This window comes from Antennarius striatus, chromosome 19 (assembly GCF_040054535.1).
Source record: "Antennarius striatus isolate MH-2024 chromosome 19, ASM4005453v1, whole genome shotgun sequence".
In the NCBI taxonomy this organism is placed as follows: Eukaryota; Metazoa; Chordata; class Actinopteri; order Lophiiformes; family Antennariidae; genus Antennarius; species Antennarius striatus.
The window spans coordinates 12,768,266-12,787,923 of NC_090794.1; the positions used below are offsets into that span (position 1 = coordinate 12,768,266).

At 40.5% G+C, this 19,658-nt stretch overlaps 1 protein-coding gene across 1 annotated transcript; it reads left to right on the forward strand.

Annotated features, from left to right (window-relative positions):
• The first annotated feature begins 3,537 nt into the window (after window positions 1-3,537).
• Window positions 3,538-18,926, forward strand: rp1l1b (rp1 like 1b). Its single transcript, XM_068343327.1, has 5 exons — window positions 3,538-4,026; window positions 5,912-6,077; window positions 6,445-7,110; window positions 11,575-17,410; window positions 18,251-18,926. The coding sequence occupies exons 1-5, from the start codon at window positions 3,538-3,540 to the stop codon at window positions 18,924-18,926; spliced, it is 7,833 nt and encodes a 2,610-aa protein (XP_068199428.1).
• The last annotated feature ends 732 nt before the right edge of the window (window positions 18,927-19,658 follow it).

The following is a 19,658-nucleotide window of genomic DNA, read 5'->3' on the forward strand; positions in this document are numbered from 1 at the left end:
TGCCTCACCCTGTGATCATGTAAGCTTTGTGGGAGTGGGTGCTCCAGTGATGAAGCACTTCTTGATACTCCCAGCATCACAGGGAGGGATCGGCATGCAGGCTGCCAGCCTCTGATAAGAGTAACCGCTCACATATTCTGTGGCCATTCCTTTGTCCTTGAAAAGAGCGAGCTGACCCCAGGTGATATTTAGACAGGAAGTTCTCTAAAAAAAAAAACTGAATTCACTGCACTTTCAGTTGCAGTAAACACACCACACATGTGTATGAGTTTTGGGCCTCCCTTTTACATTACGCAAATTTCTACCAGTATGTGTGGTGATTATAATATGGTAGGAGGTGGTGTGACATGTCACACAGCAGTAGAAAAACTATGTTTGATGGCAGATTGCTGAATGTAACAAAATGGGTTTTATTTAGTACAATGTAATCTCACATGAAAAAAAATCTCAACTTTAAAGCATAAGTAAATTTTTTGCTTTGCAGTCTTACTTTCTCTTGACTTTTATGTCACTTGACATTTCTGTTTGTTCTCTGATTTTTTTTGTTGAGTTTTTCTATACATCATTAATAAACCCATTAGTCTATTCAAAAGTAAAAATATAGCTGAAACAAACCTTCAGGACAAATTGAGTAATATCAATTCCACCAATTGTATTAAACAAACATGCTAACATTTCAGCCTAGTGGAAATCATTAGAGCTACCTTTGATACATACTTGTGGTTCTTTATTGTTATGTTGTGTTTTAAAATCCTTCATTCATTTGAGCTGTAACACTGCCCAACACACACAGGAAGACATCACACACACATACAAGTCTTAGTTTTGGAACTGTTTTGTTCTTCACGAATAGCAAAGGCTTCTCTTTTGAGATTAAAATGCAAAAAGGATCACCTGACATATTTTTTTCAAATGTATTCCAATGGGGAGAGAAGGGAAGGGAGCATAAATTATTTTGCTATTGGTAAAATATTAATTAATATGTACAAAGAAAGATCACAACAGTGCCTAAAGAAGTGTCACCATTCCTAAGAAGAAATGTCAATGCATGGTTCTTTGTTCTACCAACACATTTATTACACAAATAATATTTTAACATTATGTTAAGTTGATATACAATAAGATGTTTTTATATTTTGCATATGAAGTATTATACATAAAGAATGCTAACTAGAGTCTTACAAAGATACCTGAAGGGAACACACCTCACAGATAACTATTCTGCCAAGTCATAGATTATCACTGATCACTTCAGGTCCTTTCCAAAAGTGTTTATAACTCCCTTTATGCAATGGTGAAGTCCAAGTCATGTGTCCAAAGCCTCAGCAGATTTTGGTCCAATCTCAGGGTGATTAGCAAGGCTTTTCCTTCTATCCTTAGCTTCTCATGTGATTAGCAGGTGGACCTGCTTCTGGAGGGAGGCTTTTGAACCGGTGTCTCTTTTGCAGAAGCTCTGGTGTGTCTTTGGGACTTCACATCTTGCATGCTGTGGCATTGGAACTATTTATGTTCATTTTAGTTCGTTTAGGATTCTGGATCTGGTGAGTATACACATTTTGTCTACAGAATGACTGTTTAAAATCCTCATCAAAACTGATGCATGAATGTTTTTGCTTTGGTTTTTGCATATCTAAAGGAACTAGGCACCAATAACTGAATGATCAACTCTGCAATCTGCACTTGCAAAAGATTATTACTAAGTTAGAATTTGTGTCATGTTGGGTGGTGGTTTGTGGTCTTTGCACAAACAAAGGATAAAATAATCCCCTTTAAACTGGGTGAACTCAGGCTGGCCTGCATGCAGAATGATTTATACTTTCCTTGTTTTCATTTCTTTGGAGTCTCAGCTGGCAGACATGACACCTTAGGGATAAATGGTATTATTTTGAGGATCCAAGGCCACAAATATTTCCTGATCATTGTGAGTAAAGAAAAAACTGTTTGTATTTGTAGTTCTCTGAATAAAGAGAACTGATTCATGAGTACAGGCTCAGGGTGCGGCTGCTCAGGGGGTACCGCTGCTGCCTCATAGCAAGAAGGTTCTGGCTTCTGTTCCTGTCTGCGGTCATGTAGGTCCTCTCTGGGTTCTCCGGCTTCCTCCCACCTCCAAAAAACATGCAGCCTAGGTGAATTGATCACACCAAATTTACTACAGGTGTCAGTGTGAGAATGTATGCTTGTCTTTCATGTGATCCCACGATGAGCTGGCATCTTATCCGGGGTGTACCCCACCTCTCACCCATAGCTAGCTGGGATAGGTTCCTGCAGACCCATGACCCGCAAGCCAGAAAAGCAGCTGTGAGACGATAGTGATTGTCTTGTGTGCAAGAAAATATATGTATGGATGAATAATTTACTAGTTTGCAGATGATTTGCTTCTGGTGTGTTTTTGACTGTGCTGCGTTCAACAGAATAATATTCCCTGACTATATTCTAGACAAATTCCTTTTTAAACTATCTGCATGCTTTAGATTCAACCTCTTCAGGTGTGACTATACCATCATGACATTTAACAGTAGTAACACATTCGGTCAACTTTCTTTTCACTGTCAAAATGTTTATTATAAAGTCGACACTTGCAGCTTCACTTATAAATATATAAAATTGCGAATAAAAGAATTCACACAACAGTCAGAGCTGCTCTTTACATGTGTCAGTCAAGCTTGGCCTAATTTTGAGACACAAAAATTGACTCATTTTTATTTTCATTTTCGTATTGAGCTTCATCCCCTTCCAACCAGCAACAATACATGATCTGTATCCCTGTATTGTCACATTCTGCTTATTGCAGATATTGCTGCTTTTTATAGGTAATCCTTGCCTTACTGACAGCTGGAGAAGCTGCTAAGATTGTCTTTTCTTCAGCAATGATCACTGAGGTAATGTCCACTTTCACTGCTGGCAGAGACTTAAGCTTGTTATTTAAAGTCATCTGAGGGATTTATTTGCTGCTGCATCCTTAGTGTCCCCATCCTAATGTACTCTGATCTTCTCAGTGGTGTGTACATACAGTACATGTCAGCTAAGTCATGTGTTTTGGAAGATCAGTGATTTGAACAGCTGCCAAACTGTGACTGAGTTTATGTTTAGTGTCAATTTATTTGTTTTAGTCTATTAATGTATTAGCACAGAATATAAATTAAAAAAAATATTTACTAATACTAAAATGTGTGTGTAAAATTTACAAGAGCATGTTAGCCTCTTGCTGGCAAAAAAAAGGACAGTTTACATTGTCTAGTTTGTCATTCATCCAGATTTTAAAATAACTAGAAGTATTATATATCTAACTGATGAATATTTTTAGATTAGAAGTGTAAGAATAGCAGACAGAAAAATAGTTAACTTAATTTTTTTCTAAGTCTTCATCCCATTCTAATATTCATCTTATGTTATATTCTCTCTTTCAGCTGGGATGAATGGGAGCGATGAAGATGTGCTGTACCATACTTTCCCCTGACCTGACTAGGGGCAACCTTCCCTCTTCATCTTCTCACCTGAGCCCATCATCCAACTAGAACGAGGACCCTACCGTCCAAAATGCCATCCCACAAGCAAAACTTCCAGTGCTTCAACACTGTAGGTGGTGAAAACTCACACAAGTCTTCTCCACCCTTTAAGCATCGCACCAGCTGGCTGCCCAGGATCCCCCAGCATGGCATGGTGTCCCATTACGATCCTCTGGAGGAATGCTACCTTTGCTCTGAGTACAGACACGCTCAGGCCCTGGAATCATTAGGGACTCTGGCCAAACCTCTGTGTCACTCTCACACACAATACCACAGCTATGATCCACACCAGCATGGCCTGAAGGGACCCACCAGACCTAAGGAGGACCCATCAGGCCACAACATTTATCACCGCAGGTACAATAAGAGGGTGGTGCTACTGAAGAACAGTGACCCCTCCTTCAGGAAGTCGATCGTCTTGCATCACAGGAGTCTTCACAGTTTCAGGCTTTTCTTGGAGGAAGTTTCTGAGCTCATGCACTACCACACCAGGAAGCTGTACACTCTGGAGGGCCGCAAGGTGAGGCCACACACAGCTGGAACTAGATATTAAAGAATAGGTACAGCAGTAACCTGAGATACAAGTTTAAGTTGTTCTGTACTGAGTTCGCAAGTCATTCATAGGAGCAGCAGTAGCTCAGTCCACCAAGTTTGGGCTAGGAATCGGAGGGTGGTCGGTTCAAGACCTATGTGGGCCAATAAAGTTTGATTCTTCTTCAAATCTACACCATTTCACCTTTTGCCATGGAAATAAATAGAACACTGGATGATTAAACCTACAGTTTAGGTGATTTTTTTTTTACAATAGGAGAATAAGTTATGGTGACTTCAAAATCTTTTGGAATCTGTTAGCATCAATTCCATAAATCATTTCTGAACCAGGACAGTCTAGGTGTTCTAAAATCATATATAGAAATGTCCAATAACTTTCTAGCATCGAAATCCATGTGATGTTTTTGTTTTGTATCTGTTCAACGTGCCAACATTTTCTTTCTATCTATGAGTGATAAACGTTTACACAACAAATACACTCACCCATTGTCAGTTCTGTTTATCTTGCACTTGTTTAAAACGTATGTTTATCAGAATAAGTGTGCATGAGGGGATGAAGCAGAGATTTACCTTCACACAGTCACATTCTGGCTACTTATTTGAAAACCATTAATCTTGGTCAAATCAGAGCTATTTATGAGAGGAAAACAGGTCAATGTTGGAACTCCACTTCTTCTGTGGTGATACAGGGGTATCTGAGAAATGTGTCTTCTGCAGCAGCAATTAATTATCTTCACCCAGGTTTAGTGTGACCATGGATGAAGCCATTCATCTACCTTCATCAACAGCAGATACAGAATCCAAAACTGCAGTTTCATCAAAACTGCACCTGAGAAAAATGAGTTTCATATCTGTCAGTTGTGAGCAGAAGCAGCAGTGATCAGCATTGAGTGTCATGAAAATGCAAAAGTACTTACATAAATTAAATAAAATGGGACGGCAGTATCTGGGGTATTGATTAAATTCTTAAGTTTCATAATCTCCTCCAATTAGTGGTAAAAACAAGCATTTTTTAAAATGTCATTGCATTTTAAAACAGCCCAAATAGGAAGTCGTAATTTTAAAAAGTTGAATTCTAAGATAATTCAAAATGTGTTTCAGGATGGATGACAAAATACAGCAACTAGTTTTATTGGGCCTTAGTGAATGGTACAATGGTGAGAAAACAGGTCAGCACATGCTCACCCCTAGATTAGCATTCAGGCTAATCACTGATGAGACAGAAGGTGATGATGACAATGGTGGTAATATTATAGCAACAAGCCTGCACGACTGAACCCTCAGTGCCTTTCTAATATAAAGAGAACTGTTCAAGAGTCAAATGCATCTGACTTTTTTTCCCCCCACCTAAAGGATGTGGTGATTGTTTGACCCCCCCACCCCCCATTATAATTCAAGTTATGTTGAATTACAATGCTCAAATCATTGTGTTTGCAAGTCTATGCCCCTCAGTCTACTAAATTGACAGCTGAGCAGCGGCTGCTCACCGTTGTGAGAATGCACCGTCATTTGTTGAAGTTTACCCAAGCTGATCCTGGATTAGGATATTAATCTGGTCTTGACTCACAGCAGTGACTTCATTCTGTTAAACGAAAGTGGGGGCAAAGCCTTGACACAATTCAAACACTTATCATAGTGGCCTGTTTCTAAACATGACATGGACTGATTGACTGAAAAGACTGTATTTAGACTGTTTTTATTTGTACATATTTACAATATGTACAAGGAATCACAGATGTCCATTACAGTGTACAGTCTGTTCCAAATCTCTGCCTGTTACTTTTAATTTTCTACAAACTTTATTCAAGAAACAAACTCAGTCTTATCTACTATGTTCTCTCTTTCTGCTTCAGATTGACAGCGTTCAGAGTCTCATCCAGTGTCCCAGTGTCCTTGTCTGTGTGGGACGTGAACCCACTCATCCTTCCATTGTGGAAACGTTTCAGAAAACGTCTGATGATAAACTTCCAAAGCTGAGCATGATGTCACAGTCTGAGGGCTGCAACGAACGACACAAGGGTACAAGAAACACTTTATTGCCAATGATTACATTTCTGAATCATAGATATTATATATATATATATATATATATATATATATATATATATATATATATATATATATATATATATATATAAAATATCTATGTCTATGTTTGTTTTAGATCAAGACCAGTATCATCAAAATATTTATAATATATTTTTTGAGTTATCCTGCCAGACAAGTAGGCAAACCTACTGGTAAAACTCAGAGTATGTAAACTATCTGTGAACTGTTTCTGCAGTACACAGTATATGTAATTGTGCATTGTGAGACAAAGAGATGAATGTCATCTATTTTTTTTGTTTTCTCCTTTACTTCTGCCTTACTTGTGCCTGAAACCAAGGACAACCAACAATGAGAAGTGCCACAACTTCAAAACCAGAGTCTGAATCCAGACCCACCAGAAAATTAGTGTCATCTGATAAGTCATTACCAGATGGAACTGAATCTCCAGACAATGTGAATTCCAGCCCTCACACAGACGATGGGATGAGAGATGATGATATTGAGAAACGGGTTCGTGTTAACAAAGATGGCAGCTTGTCGATGGAAATGAAAGTTCGCTTCCGGCTACAAAATGATGAGACCCTGCAATGGTCAACAGAGGTATTAAGGAGAAAGAACTTGGAGTATCTCCATGGACAAAATGAATCCAATTTTGCACAATGTAATGATGTAAGCTATTCAGAATCTGAAAACATCTCTGCTGGTGAGTACAATGAGGCTCACATCGACAGGTGCTACCAGAGACACACAGAGGAGCTTCATCGTCCTCACTGCTCTCCCTGCCAAGATTACGACATCTGGAGAAATGCGTCTTCTACACAAGGAGAAAGTCGCTGCATTCAGTCTTCTAGCTCAACAGCTTCCTCACATACAATGGTTTCTCGAAAGATGGTTATCAAAAGGCGGACAATGTCTAGATCAAGTGAAGAGCATACGGATGAGAGGATGGAGAGAGAAACTTGTATGACAGCATCAGAAACTGTCCAACACTGCATCCTTACAAGTGAGAAGGTGCAAGAAGAACAAGAAGAAGCCGTTTCTTTTCTTAGTGGTTCTTCTAAGGCATTAGTAGGACACGAGGAAGAGTATGTCCCACTACATTCTACAAGTGCAGTAGTGGAAAAATCATCATCTACACAACAGTCACCTCTGAGCTCTGCAGCAAGAGTATCCAGTGCTTCAGAGCAGTCAGGCAAATCAACAAAATCAAGAAGATCATACACTTGTAAATGCACAGCATCTAATCGACCTGAAGATGATTTAAAATCTGGAAAAGTCCATACCCAAGATGAAGCTGGTGATGTACAAAGTGATCAATCAAGTGCCATGTTTATTAAATCAAATACCTCTGAGAGATCTGAACCAATACAGAACATAGAGTCTGAAGATAGAGAACAGAATAGATCCCAAAGTGCCACGTCATTTCATTCAAACGCCTCAACATCCAAATGCGATACCTCAGATGTTGCAGCAGAAAAAATACACACACATGAAGACAAAGAAGCAGGAGAAAGATCGTTGAGTAGCATGTCGGTGAAATCCTCTAAATCTGAAAGATTAATGACTGAAATGGCAGCTGAAAAACATAAATCAGAGGAGAATGCTGATGGAGGACGAGCACTAAGTTCCATGTCATCAAAATCCAAAGCCTCAATTAAATCAAAAGGATCAACGGTTGCTCAACCAGAACCGCCTGAAGAGGAGATAGAACAAAATACATCCTGTGCTATATCTGCTACATCAAATGCAGAATCAAAATCAAGATTGTTGGAAACAGCTGAAGAGGAAGGTATTCAAAACCTGCCAGAAACAGGTGAGAATATAATTGCACAGAGAGCACACAGTGCAATGTCAGTGAAGTCTAACGATTCTGCAAAATCTAAACATTCAAGAACTTCCGAAGGTCAACCCAAAGAGAATTCAGAGGGCAAATCCAATGAGAGCGTACATTCTCCTGTGCCATTAATTTTACAAAATGCTGATGAGATTTTTGTGGAAGAAGATGAAGCAAAGGAGGATAAAGAAGATCAAGTGAGAGTGCCAAGCGTCATGTCATCAAAATCAAATGTATCTGTAGTATCTACACATTCAAAAACATCTAAGCAACGAGATGAAGAACATGCTGTGGAAGAAACTCACCAGAGAGCACTGAGTTCCATGTCAGCCAAGTCTGGAACCACTGAAACTGAGACTAAACAAAATGCAGAAGAAATGCAAGACAATGGTGCAAGATCACCTAGTGCTCTGTCGGGAGTGTCCTCAAATAAAACTGATATTGAAGCAGAAATGGCGGCGAGTTTGGAGAGAGCTCCGAGTACCATGTCAGTAAAGTCTGCCAAGTCCAATTTGTCAACGAGGTCCAGAAAATCAGTAAAATCCAATGCATCTGAACAATCAGTGGCGTCTAGTGTTAAAGCGAGGTCAGTCAGGTCAGATGTGTCCACATCTACAAACTCAAATGTTTCTCAAGTTCTTTCTAAACATGGTGATAATTTTTGTGGTGAGGCAGATGCTGAACAGGAAACCCGTGAGAGGGCACCAAGCTGCATGTCAGACGTATCCCGTAAATCTAACAATTCAGCAAGATCACAGCTGTCCAAATGCTGTGATGACCCAGGTAGAGAAAACATGACTCAATATGAAGAGGAGAGGGGACCCAGCGCACTGTCAGTACAATCAGAACAGTCAGTTTTGTCAGCTAAATCAGCAAAATCAACACAGTCAGTCATTTCTGACAGATGTAAAAATTCCAAACACAGCGATGTTTCAGATATTCTTGGAAATCCTGCAGATCACTCAGAATGCACAGAAAGAGCTCCAAGCAATATCTCAATTACATCTATTACATCTGAAAAGTCAAATTCTTCCATTGTATCAAGAAAATCTAGGAATTCTGAAATTCCTCCTGAAAGCTGCAGCAACGCTTCTGAAGAAATGATTATTGAAGGAGAGACTGATGGGAGATCATTGAGCTCAATGTCAGTGCAGTCAGTTAAGTCGAGAAAGTCAAAATGCTCTCTTGCTACAGATGAAGGGTTTGAGAACCATGGAACAGAAAATACCAAAGAGCAAACTGAAGACAGAGCACAAAGCTGCATGTCAACCATGTCTGTCCAATCACATTTCTCTGAAATATCAGACAAGTCTGTTGAGAGAGCACCAAGTAACGCGTCAGTGAACACTGTAAAGTCAACCATTTCTGCCAAATCTACAAAGTCAAAAGGACTTGATGAAAGTAACGCACAGAGATCTTCCAGCAATTTGTCAGTCAGATCAGGAAAATCAGCAAAGTCAAATATATCTGCCACGTCTAGAAGATCAAAGGTTTCTGAAGTCCAGCTGGACGATCATTTTGACCAACCGGAGGAAACAACTGCTAAAGGGGAGAGTGAAGTGAGGTCCGTTACTTCGATGTCAGCAAAGTCCACTATTTCGACAAGAACGGATAAGTCCGAATGGTCTCCTGTCCCAGGTAACCATAGCGCTGGGTCACCTGGTTGCAAAAATGAACAAGACCAAAATGGAGAAAGACCAGCAAGCTGTATGTCAGCCAGATCTGTCCAGTCACATGTTTCTGAAGCGTCGACAAAGACTGCAGACATCCCACATATTTGTATAAAATCTGCCCAACCAAATTCCCCAATTCCTGGTGAAGACAATCAGATGAGACCACACAGTTCCACGTCGGTTATTTCTGACAAATCCTCCAAGTCAATAGAACCCAGTGGTTCAGCTGTATTTGATTGCAATGAACATGTAGAGCGAGCTCCAAGCAATGTGTCAGTCAGATCAGGAAAATCAGTGCAGTCAACTGTCTCTGCAAGATCAGAAGTACCTGAGGTTCTAGTAGGAGATGGTGCTGCCAATCTAGAGGAAAGAATCAATGAAGGTCAGAATGAAGCGAGAGCAATAAGTTCAATGTCTTCTCAGTCCATAAAATCAAATATTTCAGTAAGATCAAATAAGTCAAATTGTTCTGCACGTGTTCCAGCAGATGAAAGTTTTGAGAGTCCGGAAGATGAAAATGACAAACAGGAAACTGAAGTCAGAGCGCCAAGCTGCTCGTCCTTGAAATCAGTGCAGTCACATGTGTCTGTGAAATCCACAAAGTCTGGGAAGAGAGCGTCCAGTGCTTTGTCAGCCCATTCAGCAAAATCTCACGGGTCTACAAAATCAAACAAGTCAAATACTTCTGAAGTCATTTCTGATAAAATAACTTCCAGTCCGTATGTTCAAGATGGTGAAGAGAGAGCTCACAGTGGTATGTCAACTATTTCTGCCAAATCTACAAACGCAAAAGGTTCAACTGAAGACAGACCTCCAAGTAAAGTGTCAATGAAGGCAGACTCAGAAAAGGGAAATATTTCAACAATATCTAAGACGTCCAAAGCCGTTGACAATCCTGTTGATCACCTTGCTGATTCTCCACAAGACACAGACGAAGAGGATCACAATAAAAGTCAATCCATAAGTTCAATGTCAGTTCATTCATACAAATCCAATGTTTCTGCAAGATCAAAGTGTTCAGCTGAAGAAAGTAATGTAAGTTCTAGGTCACATGATTATACTATGTCCATAAAATTTCATGCTTCTGAAGAATCTGATACCAGTTCTTGTAAGGACAGAAATGATGAGGGTGAAACTCAAGGCAGAACAGAGAGTCCAATGTCTGCCAAGTCAACAATTTCTGCAAAATCAAATAACTCAAACATCTTGCCTGCCTTAGGAGAAGGAAATACTGAGGTTGCAAACAGGGCTTCAAGCAATATGTCAGTCAGATCAACAAAATCAGGAAAGTCAAATGTTTCTCAAGTATCCAAGAAATCCAAAGCTTCTGCCACTCCCTCCGAACACAATACGGAGATTGATTATCCAGATAGCAAAGGGAGAATGAGCTCAATGTCAGTCAATTCAAATATTTCTGCAAGATCCAAGAAGTCCAAATGTTCTGATGTTCCAGCTGAAGAAATCTTTGGGAACCCTGATGAAGATGGCACGAAGCAAACGCAACAAAGAGCAGCTAGTTGTATGTCAGCCAAATCAGTTCAGTCTCACTTTTCTGAAAGATCACCTGAGCCACAAGTTTCTGATGCTCCTAGTGCAGATGTAACAGAACATCTAGAAACAGAAAGAGCCTCTAGCGCTTTGTCAGCTAAATCAGCAAAGTCACGTGCAACAGAAAAATCTACAAAATTAAATGTTTCTGAAGGTTCTGATAGGAATGGTGATGATGAAATTGAAGGTATAGACCAGAGTTCAATGTCAGTAAAATCCACACATTCTTCTTTGTCATTAAAATCGAGTAAATCAAAAAGCAAAATTCTGGAGAATACAACAAGTGCTACGTCAAACAGATCTGCAAAGTCAGTTGCATCACCTGAAGGATCGGTTACATTTTCACGTGAAGAAAAAACGCAAGAAGAAAAAGAAGAGAGACCTCCAACTGGGGTGTCTGAAAAATCTGCAGGAAAACCGGTTGAAGAAAATGCTGAAGCAGAATCTGTAGAGCGACCACCGAGCAAGACAGACACTAACTCGTATGTTTCTGTTTCATCGAAGTGTACAGCATGTGACCTTCCTTCTGAAGAACACAATGCAAATAATGGAACTCCTGTGCAAAGACCACCAAGCACTCTATCAGCTAAATCAGTCATGTCAGCCAAGTCAACACAATCAAGTATTTCAGCGAAGTCCCGCAAGTCAAATGCTGCCAATGTTCCAAGAGAAGAAAGTACTGGGGACACTACAGCTCGTGCGCCAGCCACGCCTTCTGTGAAATCAGCCAAATCAAATTCAAAGGTTTTGGTAGGAGACGCTGAGAGACCTTCTGAAGAAGGTGCTGAGGGGAGGCCACGAAGCACCATATCGATCAGCTCATCAAAGAAAAGTGAAGGGCGGTCAAAAATATCCTCATCTGCCAATTCAAACGTGTCTTGGAAATCTAGAAAATCCAAAGTACCTGAGATACCTGAGTACCTGAGAACAGACGAATGTGTGGGAAAGGAATTGAACTACAACATGTACATCACCAATGGAGTTTCTTCTGAGAAGACCAGTGGATGTTCAGTTTATGAGGGAAGTTGTTGCTCCAAAACAAGCAAGCCAAGCCAGCAACACACAAAAAGTGGAAGTGCAGAGGTTATTACAGAACCAAAGTTGTTTTTGTCTTCCCCAGAGAACTGTCAGGATGAACAACAATCAAAACTAAAGAACTACATTTGTCACACAGAGTCAGATGAAAGTGATTTGTCACAAACTTTGTCCAGTTCTGACCTTATCAAAGTGACGGGAGAGATTACATCAACTAGAAAATCAAAATCCGTTGGGTCTGAGAGGATCGTCAATGGTCATTTGACAGCGACAGACATTGATGGGAGTGTCACTGATCACAAAAGTGGCAAAAGCAGCAAACAAAGATGTGAGAGCACAAATGGTGATGGATTTAAGATGGTACCATCTAACTTACCAAATGCATCTCCTGCTGAAGTAGTGAATGAATGGTTGAAGAAAATACCAGCAGATAGTGACATGTATGATGTGGGTGAACTTAACGGAGACTGTGATGGGCAAATCACTAGCCATGCAACAGAGGAAGTGAATGGAATGGACGAATCTGCAACAGAGGATAAAGGAGACACAAATGAAGGGGCTGTGATAAATAGTGGTTGTCAAACAAACACAAAAGCACCAAACTCACATACTATGCATGCTGAGAGAACAGCTCCCACAAAAATGTTTAATTCCTCCATACAGGTGATGAAAGTGCTTTTAAGTCCAAAGCATGACAGATGTAACAGTTTACCAGAAATTTCCCCAGTGTATGGACGTAAATTAAGCACTTCAGCCCAAGGTCTTCTGGATTGTCTCGTGAAGTTGCAATTAATAGAAAGTAATCCTGAAAATGCAAATGAAAGAGATTCAAGATGCCAGGAGCTAATGAATATTCTTCAGTCCCTTTGGCTTTGTGCTCCTCAAGAAAATGAGAACATGTTGCATAAAGATAACTGTCATTCTGGTTATGATGAATTTAATCATACGTCATCCTCTGGCGTGGATGTTAACAGTGGCTCCACGGGCTCTGGGAAGAGCAGCGTTGGTGTCAATGCTGGTTTGTCTCAACCACATGCCATTGCAGATATGGTACAGAAAGCACAAGAAATCTGTGAAGTTCAAGCAGAGGCAGAATCTAAGCAGACATGTGAGAGAACAGTAGAGACAATGCATGAAGGAAATGAAAAGGATGATGATCCAGCAACAGATGAGACAATGAGAAGTAATGATAGTCCAAGAGAACTACCTGAAACACCACCCTCCCCAAATAAGAGTTCAGGAATTGACAGTAGTGGACAAAAATGTGAAGAGGAGGTCAAGGCAGAATGTCAAGAAGACAGTAATTCAGAGAGTTCCCCCCTCCTTCAGAAGGAACAGCTAACCAAACTGATTTCTCAAGGTCCTGATCCTGTTTGGGTTTTAACCTTATTAACTAAAATAGAAAAGCAGTTCATGACTCATTATGTGAATGCAATGAGAGAGATTAAAGTCAGGTGGAACTTGGATGATGATGAGCCACTTGATACAATGATAAATGAACTCAAGACGGAAGTCCACAAAAGAATCCAAACCAGTATTGAGAGAGAATGGAGGAAAATTCAAGGTCAGACAGGCCCGACAAGACCTTCTGAAGATGCAATGACCAGATCATCATCAGCACAAACAAACGAGAGAAGACAGAGACTGAAGATGATTCTTAAACAGTCAGTTGATCTGGAAGCGGGACAAAGCAATGGTTCAGCAACAGGCACATCCTACAGTGACCAGCGTAGTTTAAACGATGATGAATACTGTCCATGCGAAACATGCATTAAGAAAAAAATTACATCGAGACCAACATTGCCTGCAGAAATTCTAAACACTGCACCTGTTTGTGGGGACTTTGACCTAAAGAAAATTCTTGTGATGAAGAACCTTGATAAAAGTAAAACGTTGGATATCAACTGTACATCTCACTCTGAAAATGAAAAGACAGTGGAGACGCTTGTTGAAAATGCTATTGTTGGCGCTGTAAGAGAATATCAAGGGAATGAAGTACTATTTGATGCGGAGAATGACGATTGTCATGATGCAGGTCAAAAAGAGTGTCCTGAAAACAATGACATCACAAAACTGAGGGGGCAGACTGTTGAAATGGTAAAAGAAGATGAAAGGGAAGAATCGTATGAAGATGAATCCATGGTGCAAGATACACAGAAAGCAGACACAGCTGGAGATATGCTAGAAATGAAGGATGAAAATGCAGTAGAAGAGTCCACTGTGGAAACTGAATCTGACGAAGAAGAGATTATGGAAAGTAAGAAATTTGATGAGGAGCATGCTATTACTTATACAGGTGAGTCATCTTCAAAAGACCCATCTGAAGAAGTAGCAAAATCCAACACAGGTGAAGATAAAAATACAGAACTACAGGCAACTGTGGAACCCACAATTGAGCAAGAATCTGATGATGAGGAAACTGTAGAAGAGAGGAAGATTAATGATAATGAGGAGGACAATACAGCCACCACTTCTGATGAGTCTGCAGATGAGACCAATGATAAAGAAGCATTTGATGATTCATCCAAAGAACCAGATGAAGAAGCAACAACTGAAAATGAGATGAGTGCAGAAAATGAAACACAGGAAGAAGCTACTCAAAATGAAAATGAAGAGACAGGTGTGGCCGATTTAACCGAGCACCCATCAGACAAAGATGATTTCACTGAAGAAAGGACAACTGATTATGAAGATGAGAGTGAGGGTGACAGTAAAGATGAACTGCGTGTAAATGCTCTTGAAGCCACCACAGGGGAAGTTGAAAATACAGAAGTACAGACAACTATGGGAGCCACAAGTGAATATGAATCTGAGAAAGAAGAGACTGTGGAAACAGAGAAAGTTGATGAGGAGGAGGACGATGCTGACACCAGTTCAGATGAGTCTGCAAATGAGAACAATGATGAAGCAACAGCTGCTGAATCATCAAAACAGCCAGGTGAAGACACAACAGGTGAAGATGAGCCGAGTGCTGAAAATGAAATGAAGGAGGAAGCTTCTGGAAATGAAACTGCAGCTGAAGAGACAGGTGATCAGTTAGATGAAGATCATGTCATTGAAAGAGTGACAGCTAATGATGAAGACGAGATTCTAGCTACCAGTGAAGATGAACTGCAGGAGGAGAATCTTGACGCCACCACAGCTGAAGATGAAAATGCAGTTGCAGAAACAACTATGACAACTACGGGTGAGCATGAATCTGACAGTGAGGCTGTGGACGAAGAGAAAGTTGATGAGGAAGAGGATCTTGTAGCAGTGAGTACAGATGAGTCAGCAGAAGAGACTGATGACACAACCACAGTGAATGAACTATCAAAGACCACATCTGAAGAAGCTAAATCTGAGGATGATGAATTAAAGGAGGAGGTTCCTGAAGTAACCATATCTGAGAATGAAAATACAGAAAGAGAGAACACGGTGGAAGCCATAAGTGAGCAGGGGTCTACGAAAGAACAGACTGATGATGATGATGAGGACAATACTGCCACCAGTTCAGATGAGTCATCAGATGAGAATGGTGACAAAGCAACAGCTGATGAATCATCAAAAGCACCGAAAGAAAAGACAACAACTGAAAATGTGGCGAGTGTAGAAGAAGATGACACTGCTGAAAATGAAGCTGCGCCGGAAGCAACAGGCGTGACAGTTTTAAGTGAGCATCAATCAGACAAAGATGATGTCAAGGAAGCAGTGACACCTGATGATGAAGACGAGATTGTGGCTGCTGGTGAAGAAGAAGTGCAGGATAAGGCTCCTGAAGGCACAGCTGAAGATGAAAATGCAGTAGAAGAGTCAGATGTGACATCCCCAAGTATACATGAATCTGACAAAGAGGCCGAAGATGAAGAGGTGGGTTTGGAAAAAGGAGCAGTTCAAGATGTGACAGAAGATGCTGCCACGAGAGATGATGGTTCTGCAGAGAGTTCAGATGCCACCAAAAATGAAGATGACACTGAAGTAGAGAATGATGCAATGGATGATGAGCTGTCAAAGGGATCAGCTGAAGAAGCAACAGCTGAAGGTGAAATGGTTGTTGAGAAAGAGATTGCCTCTGTGAGTGAAGAAGTTGTGTCTCAAGAAACCACAGCTGAAGATGAAAATACAGCAGACACATCTGGGGATGAGTCTGACAAAGAGGTGGTAGCAAGGACAGTTGAAGATGTGGAAGAGACAGGGATCGTTGATGATGATGATGAAGCAACCGTTAGCACCAGTGAAGATGTTTTAGCAGAAGATGACTCCACAGAAAAGGATAATGAAGCAACAAGTGAACCAGCTGAAGAAGCAACAACTGAAGATGAAAGTGCTGCAGAAAAAGACAAGGGTGTTGTAAGTGAAAACGAATCAATACTAGACCCTGCAGACGTCGACAAAGCTGAAGATAAGAATACTGCAGAAGAGTCTGATGTGGCAGCAACAGCTGAAGATGAATCTGAAATGGACGAGGACGTTGGAGCAGGGATGGATGAAGATGGAGAAGGGTGTGTCGTCAAGACCGATGAAGAAGAAACTGTAGACAATGTAACAGCAGCTGATGGAGAAAATGCCACAGAAAAAGGTGACGCTGTTACAGATGACGCTGAAGCTGAAAGTGAAGCAGAGGAATCTGCAAATGAAAGTGATGAATCTGTAAAATCTCTCAATGCAGATGATGCTGAAGATGAAATTGCTGAGGATGAGAAGACTGGAGGGTTTAAGGAAGATGCTACAGAGGCCAATAGAGTTGCACAAGAATATGCAACAGAGGAAGCAGAATGCGCAGGGACTGATGAAGATGTAGACAAAACTGTGGCAGCTACAAATGATGATGAAACTGTTGAAGCAAATGATGAAACAGCCAAAGAGCAATCTGAAGAAGAGGTTGCTGTGGAGAAAGACACCATTACCAGGGACGAGGATGATATGAATGAAAAGACAGCTGATGTAGACACAGCAGCATCAGAAGAAGAACAAGGAGAAGAACGAGAAGAAAAACAAGAAGAACAAGAACAAGAGGAACAAGAAGAACAAGAAGAAGACCAAGAACAGGAAGAACAAGAACACAAAGAAGAACAAGAAGAACAAGAAGAACAAGAAGAACAAGAACAAGAGGAAGAAGAACAAGAACAAGTGCAAGAACAAGAAGAAGACCAAGAAAAGCAAGAAGAACAAGAGGAACAAGAAGAATACCAAGAACAGCAAGAAGAACAAGAGGAAGAACAAGAACAAGAAGAGCAAGAAGAAGAACAAGAAGGGGAACCAGAAGAACAAGAACACAAAGAAGAACAAGAAGAAGAACAAGAAGAACAAGAAGAAGAGGAAGAAGAACAAGAACAAGTGCAAGAACAAGAAGAAGACCAAGAACAGCAAGAAGAACAAGAGGAACAAGAACAAGAACAAGAGGAACAACAAGAAGAACAAGAACAAGAACAAGAACAAGAAGAGCAAGAAGAAGAACAAGAAGAACAAGAACAAGAGGAAGAAGAACAAGAACAAGTGCAAGAACAAGAAGAAGACCAAGAACAGCAAGAAGAACAAGAGGAACAAGAACAAGAACAAGAGGAACAAGAAGAAGAACAAGAACAAGAAGAGCAAGAAGAAGAACAAGAACAAGAGGAAGAAGAACAAGAACAAGTGCAAGAACAAGAAGAAGACCAAGAACAGCAAGAAGAACAAGAGGAACAAGAACAAGAGGAACAAGAAGAAGAACAAGAAGAAGAACAAGAACAAGAAGAGCAAGAAGAAGAACAAGAAGGGGAACAAGAAGAACAAGAACACAAAGAAGAACAAGAAGAAGAACAAGAACAAGAGGAAGAAGAACAAGAACAAGTGCAAGAACAAGAAGAAGACCAAGAACAGCAAGAAGAACAAGAGGAACAAGAACAAGAACAAGAGGAACAAGAAGAAGAACAAGAAGAAGAACAAGAACAAGAAGAGCAAGAAGAAGAACAAGAAGGGGAACAAGAAGAACAAGAACACAAAGAAGAACGCAAAGAAGAACACAAAGAACAAGAACAAGAAGAACAAGAACGAGAAGAACAAGAAGAACAAGAACAAGATGATAAATCTGAAAGAGAGGAGGAAAATGAAACGACAGACGATGAATCTGAACAGGCTGATGGGGAGGTTTCCACTGGAAGTCAAATTGGTCAGGAATCCAGTGCAACAGATGAAGATGAACCTACAGGAGATGAGATTGAAGGACCTGAAGCAGAAGATGAACTGGGAGCACCTGAAATAAAGCGGAACACAAATACTGCGAAGGAAGAATCCTCTGGTGACACCAAAGATGAACCTGCAGAGGAAAACAAACAGAAACCTGGAGAAGGAGTTGATGAAGAATCTTTGATTGCTGTCAGTGACTCTGAGATGAATCCTGACAACATCGTAGACACAGACGACCAAAGTGACCTGGTGGCTGAGACAAGCGATGCAGGAGGCCCTGATGGAGCAGTGGAGCTCAAGACAGAGAAGAATCAAGATGAAAATGGAGAAAACAAAACTGACGATATAGATGATGATAACAATGAAGAGACGGAGACAAATTTAACACGGTGTGACAGTTTTAATATTCCAGATGGAAGCCACAAGGATGAAGACAATGTTGAAATCTTCAATGAAGAGGAGAACAAAACTGATGGAGTCAAACAAGTCAGTAACGGAATGCTTGGAGATTCTGATGATGAAGAAGATTCAGTTGGATCAGAGGATGAAAGTGATGAAGATGTTGAAACATTTGTTCCAAGCTAAATAGATGACCAAAAGTAATCTGAAAGATTAATCCAAGCAAATACTTCTACTAGAAGGAGCACAGGAGCTAAGGAAGGCACTTATGCAGATATGGAAGATTCTGGCATGGAAATAAACACCCATGAAAAAGTTAAAGAGTAAGAAAACCTCTGAAAAAGAGTTTGTGTTAAATTGACCTACTCTGAAGAGGCTTGCAGAGAAGCACAGAGAGTTTTCCTACAACACAAGGACTCCAGCAGTTTAAAGCTTAGATGGAGAACATGCACAGCAGCTGTTGTTACTGTAGTATGGTAAAGGACTCATAAACACTTGAATGTTTAAACTAGTCTATACTATATGTAAAGGAAATATTATATTCACACTCTATGACTAATTCATGTCATCTGTAACTGTGAGCCTCAAACAGAACATGACATTCATTATTTCATGGTAAACGATTGTCTACTGTTCCACTAACTGAAAAAGTCCATCCATCCATCCATCCATCCATCCATCCATCCATCCATCCATCCATCCATCCATCCATCCATCCATCCATCCATCCATCTGTCCGTCCGTCCATCCACTTTTTCCTGGAAGAGACGATCGCGGTCATCTTTCCTACAGCCTCTTATCTGCCTTGTAGATATTATGCTAAGCTGGAGCCTATCCCAGCTGACTACAGGCAAGAGGCAGGTTACACCCCAGACAAGGCACCATCTCATCATGGGGCCACATGAATGACAAACAAAC